Source organism: Morone saxatilis, unplaced genomic scaffold, assembly GCF_004916995.1.
Source record: "Morone saxatilis isolate NCDOM2014 unplaced genomic scaffold, NCSU_SB_2.0 Contig18, whole genome shotgun sequence".
In the NCBI taxonomy this organism is placed as follows: domain Eukaryota; kingdom Metazoa; phylum Chordata; class Actinopteri; family Moronidae; genus Morone; species Morone saxatilis.
The window spans coordinates 17,486,413-17,492,226 of NW_023339740.1; the positions used below are offsets into that span (position 1 = coordinate 17,486,413).

At 39.9% G+C, this 5,814-nt stretch overlaps 1 protein-coding gene across 2 annotated transcripts in view; it reads right to left on the bottom strand.

The window, feature by feature from the left end:
- The window catches only part of znf362a (zinc finger protein 362a), an 11,487-nt gene that overhangs the window by 3,894 nt on the left and 1,779 nt on the right, over positions 1 to 5,814 (bottom strand). The window contains exons 2-5 of one of the 2 annotated variants that reach the window (XM_035661114.1): positions 3,760 to 3,823; positions 2,530 to 2,737; positions 1,438 to 1,563; positions 104 to 431 (exon numbers count right to left, since the gene is read on the bottom strand). In XM_035661114.1, coding sequence (XP_035517007.1) covers positions 104 to 431; positions 1,438 to 1,563; positions 2,530 to 2,737; positions 3,760 to 3,822 — 725 coding nt within the window. In that variant the 5' untranslated portion in view covers position 3,823. Of the gene's footprint in view, positions 1 to 103; positions 432 to 1,437; positions 1,564 to 2,529; positions 2,771 to 3,759; positions 3,824 to 5,814 lie in introns of both variants that reach the window. The other variant, XM_035661113.1, reaches the window with a different exon arrangement.

Consider the following 5,814-nt stretch of genomic DNA (forward strand, 5'->3'; position numbering starts at 1 on the left):
CTACTTATCTTAAAAACAAAACACTGTGAGCAACAGTAATATTTAAGAAGAAATGTGAAACTACCAACGGAGAGCAGCTGCATAACAAAATGTCTTTTCTTACCTGTAGGTTTTCCCCTCTTTGGCAGTGATGGTGACACAGGACTGGTCATTGCCTGAGGCTAGGATTGGGTAGGGCACCACCAAAAGAGAAGACCCGTTCTCTGCTTTGATCTTCTTACGCCCTCGTTCCTCCTTCGGAGGAGGGCCGAGGAGCCCCACGAGACCCCCGTTGTTTTTCCCAGGCTCCATCCCGTGGCTGCAGGCTAACCCTGAGATGAGGTGAGGTGTGGGGGCTCCGCCCAGCCGGCTGTGGCTGCTCGAGGTGGGTGTGGTGGGGGTGATGATCTCTGAGGTGTTGAGGTTACCTGTTCTGGATGCCAGCGCCACACCTGATAGGTGCAAAAGGACAAGAAGATAGCAGTTATTATTGAGGGGTTATATTTAAAAAAAAAAAAAAAACCCAATACAATACAGCGGGAAAAAACACAAACATAAAAAATTATATTTTGAATTTCAGTATAAAAATGAAGAACAGCTTTTCCAATTGGAAATCAGTGTGTGAATGCGTTTTGTAGCTGACTTTCAGATGTTGCAGCTCGGGTTGACCTCTTATATACTTTCATTTCTAAACACTGATATGTAAACATATGTGTGTAATTAATTTACCCTCATTGATTAATTCTTTCTGAATCGCTGTGAACAAATCAGAAATGTGGGCAGCAATTTGAGATTTACAAAGAGGCTCAATGCATACTGTATATATAGGGAATAGACAAAATAAATAAATAAGGTGAAGGACTTCAGCTGTAAAGTAACATAATCATACTTACTTACACAACGCTTCTAAAAAGGTGGGTTGTATAAGGATGAATGCAAGTAATCAGCATTTGACTTCTATAAAAACTATCTAGCAAACAGTGCTTTGATATGAGAGTTTTTAAAGCAACACAACCAAACTAAGAGACAGTCGCCAAATCCTTTTTCTCAAAGTGCAAACTTCAAACACTGGAAAATCCGTGTCAGTCTCAAAACTCATGATAACACAGTATGGCGAACACAGAAAAACCAACAGGGACATAATGGACCCATGATAAGACGTTGGCAAACTCGTTGGCGGGCAGGCAGTTAAAATATGACTTTCCTCTGTAGCTGTGTTTGCAAATAAATTTTCCAGTAAGTGTTTCCATTATTCTGTCTGCCTTTTGTATTACTAGTAAGATAAGATAAAATAAGAGTCAGTAGTAATAAGTTACTCTATTTATCCCCCGTAAGATAAATTTCCTTTAGGCAGTTAATGATAAAGGACAGCCACACACTGGCAGACCTGAGTAGGAATCTTTGTTTCTGCAACAAGGGGAAAACATGTTGAAAGCTGTGTGTACAAACTGTGGTTACCTGAGACGTGGTTCGTCCTGGAAGGATGGTCGATAAGTTGACGAAGATGCCAGTCTTCCCATAATCCTCTGGCTTTTATAGCTGCCTTATCGTCCAGATTCAAATTTACATCCCCAAGAATGCGACCTGGTAAAGTGTGCAGGAAATTCACATTTACAGAATACATACGTCTTTCATCCTGATCAACTCGAGTGTCTTAATATCAACATATTACAGTTGGTATAAAGACACCCAACAAAATATATTTTCATTTAGTTTAACATACAATAGCAACATACAGTCTCAAGTCTTAACCCTTATTGACAGTGGCTTTACTTTCTTATTGTTTGAGGTCTCACAGACTTGCTTTGGATGTATAAAACTAAACATAAAAATTGCAAAATCAATCTTTTCTTTTGCTTCTGACCTGATTTAAACCCAGTTTGTAGAAAATGATTGAGGAGGTAACCCTTTGCCACAAACTATGCTTTCACATTCACATTAAATTAGCACAAATAATTGTTATTACATCATAGAAGTAAATATTTGGATGGGGTAGTACAGTGTTCAAAGCACTGTCAACACTAATCGCACATTTAAAGCATTGTAATGCATTGTTTGTGTCTTCTTTGAAATTCTTTTTCGGAGGACAGGTGGCTGATAGTAAGATGACAGGAAATAGAAAGATGGAATTGATATGCAACAAAGCTTATCTGCAAGTCGCAAACAAAGGATGTTACATTCAGTGCCATAGCTCTTGGGCCACCAGAGTGCCCAAAAGCTCACTATGAATTTTATGTCAAAATCAAGGGTTACAAAACAATGATAAATATGTTTGTTTGAGCTGTTAAAGAGGGTCCAGAATCTTCAGAACTAGGGCTGCACAATTAATCCACATATCAAAATTTCAATAAGGCCAAATACAACATCAGACATTTTTGATCAAAGTAAAATTATAATGAAGTACTATAGTGCTGCATAGACACCCTGTCCAACAAATCAAGAAGTTTGTTTGGTGCATACCCCCCAAAAAAGTCACATCATCATGATTTTAACCATCAATGATAATGTATTATTATATCTGTCTGACTGGGGAGGTGAGGGGAGGAGTACCTGTGACTGAGCTGGAGGCCGGGCGGGCGTGCAGGGCGATATCTGGCTGAGAGGGGCTGTGGCTGTGGAGAACCTGCATCTGCTGGGCTTTAGACATCCCGTGCTGGCCGCCATCTGCTTGGTTGGAAGGAGCCAGTAAGGGCTGCTGGGAAGGGGCTGAGGCAGCGGGCATATGTGGCGGTCTGATCTTCTCTGCCATCAGCTGCTCCTTGATTTTATTGATCAAGACTAGGTTATCCAGCTGACAGCCAGGAAGCAACATTTGTGACAAGAGAACAGCCATCAGTTCAGTCAGTGTCACTTTATAAGGCGATGGTTCCCTCTAATGGCTGATAGGTGACATTGTACCCTAGACTCCCTTTCTGCAAACATCTCTGTCTCCCCTTAAAATGAAGCAATGTCATAGTGTGGCCATGAGCTGTGAGCTCTTTCTTTCTCTGATTTCTTTCATTTCAAATTTTTTTAGGCCAGAATAAACTGTGTCCAGTATTTCACAAGTAAAGGCTGAAATGAGGGAAAATTAAATAAAAATGTTCAACTGTTTAAGGTCTCCCTATAATCATATGGTGACCACTCAGATTTATCCTGGGAACAAGGTTAAGAACCACTGTTTTAAAGGAATAGTTTGATATTTTGGCACGTTCTGCTGTGATTTAAATGAGAAGATTGATTGAACTATGTAGCTTGAGCCATTTAGCTAAGCTTAGCACAAAGACTGGAAATAGGGGGAAACAGCTAGCTTAGCTCTGTCCAAAGCTAAAAATCCACCTACCAATACCTCAAAAGCTCACTAATTAACATGACATATCTTGTTTATTTGATCCATACAAAAAAAGTGAGTGTAAAAAATACAATGAGTTAATTAAAGATAATAAATATCTAAAGTAAGAAGGCTTATTGTAGTTTTTGGTACGAAATGAATGAACCAAATATAAAATGTTCATTTGTGAGCTTTGGAGGTGCAGGATGGTGGATTTTGTTACTTTTTACCACTGGTTGTAGCCTCACATTTACTGTACAGACGAGAGTGACATCAATCTTCTAAAACTCTCAGCAAGAAAGTGAATGCAAGCATTTCCCAAAATTTCAGACTGTTTCATTTACTAGTGCCTTGTTCAAAATCATCATCAATAAAATAAAATAAAACAATAAACCTTTACACAGAATTAATACAGTGACTTTACTCAGATTTGAGTTTGCATAAAATGTGTGAATACCAGAGTCACTCACCTGACCAGGCATAGCAGGAGGTGGAGGCCAGAAATAGGGATTGTTAAAGCGAGGTTCAGCCATCCTGAAATAAATACACAAGAGCCATAAACAAGATGAGGACAGCTTCTCCATCTGTCCATCAGTGAAATACTGTTTAGCACACGTACTGAGTACATATTGCAGTCGAACTCGTAGAAACGGGTTCTCAACCTGGTTCAAGGGTGAGTGATTTTGTCTTGTTTTAATCTTTCATGTTCAGAGTCAAAATTTCCCACAAAAAATGGGCAAAGATTAGAGGATAATCTGAAATAATAAGTATAACTTTGTGCAGCAGAAAACTGTTAATCATCCTGAGGTGCAGCCTCTCAGGTTTACTTTGTTTATCCCAGATTGGGAACGACTGCTGGACTGCTGTAAATTTATGTGAAGATCTATTGTTAGTGTAGAAAACAGTGGTTAAAAACTTGTGTCAGTAGCTCCCCACCCAAACAGCAGCTGACTGTTTTATGTGATAATTTGAGATAACTTGTCCCAGTCTTGTGATAGTGTATTTTCAAAGACATTCTGTATTAGTTCTCCTTCCCCAAAAGTGCAAGAGGAGATCTTGTGTCTTAACACTTTCATCAAACCGGCGCTTCATCAATGACAGCAGGGACGAAGTTTCTGAGCTGCTGCGGTGAGTGAAGTCAGCAAGAAACGTTTTGGGTGATGCAGTTTTCCTTTTTAGGATCTTCAACCACAAGACTTCATGATGGGCATGCTGCCTGAGAGATAGGCTCTCACATGATTACAACAGCTAGTTAGGGAACTCTCCCAAAACAGTTATCAGCCAAAACAGAAATGTTACAAGTGATGTGGCTCAGATCCTTATCTGATTTCCTCGACACGTGGGGGCCCGACTGTTTAAGAGTGTGGTGGGAAACAGGAGAAACGTTGCACAGTCTCACCTCAGTCTCACGAATGAACTAGTGTCAAAAGCTGAGTGGTAAGTATGATGAACATGGAGTGACTAAAATGAGGATGCTCCACACAGATTCGTAAGTGACACTGCAGTTGTTGTTGTTGTTGTTGTTGCAAAACAAGAGTGTGATATATTCTCTTTTAAATGACAATGTTTGATTTTTATGGGCTGCAATTAAGCACAATAGTTGATCGAGCTGATGTGTTTGGTCAGACGGACTGAAACCTTCTCAACAGGGAGAGCTGCGTTCTGTCGGAGTTATGATCTGAAGGCCTTTCTTTCCATAGCTTCTCCTCTCAACCTCGTATGAAGTTCCTTTTTAAAACATTTTGCATTGCATGCTTTGGCACACTTCACCATTCCTAAGTCTGTTTGGCTTAGCGGAGGCATAACACAGTCCACATCTGCGAGCCAAGAGAAACAAAAACGATACGTCCAGTGGTACAAGCGTACAGTAAACCCCACTAAATATTTCTCTAATGATGCCAGTGGGGATCAGTTTCACTTCCTGGAGGCTTTCTGCGTCGAGGGAGCAGGCTCAGGAGTTTGATGGCTGCTGGACATCTCTGTGTCACCTTTTAAAAAACACGCTTCACAGAGAATGTATCTAATGGCAGCAAGGCCCTGTGTGTGACTTACAGTTCCTGTGTATTTGTGGTACATTCAGACTGTATGTATGTCGGTCTGAATGTACCATAGAATCAGGTCTAGACTGTATTGCTTTTGGACTTACTTTAGGTTTACTTGTGCCAATTTTTGCCATAAATGTATTATTTATTTTTGCACAAATGCAGCTGAGCTTCTATAGGGTTTACATCTTTATTCCTGCAAGTATAGAATCATGTAAGAAAATACAAATGACGGTTATTTTCATTGGCGATTATTCTGCAGATTACTTTCTTGAGCAACAGATCTGGTCAGATTTGGTCAATAAAGCGTAAGGAAATAGTGAAAAATGCCCATTATAATTTCTGAGGGCTCAAGGTGACGTCTGACCAACAGTCTAAAGCCCAACAACTTTCAGTTTACTAGATGTGAGAAAGGAAAGCATCACATTTTCACATCTGAGAAGCAGTAAGGACAGAAAGTTTTGCATTTTTGCTAGAAAAAAA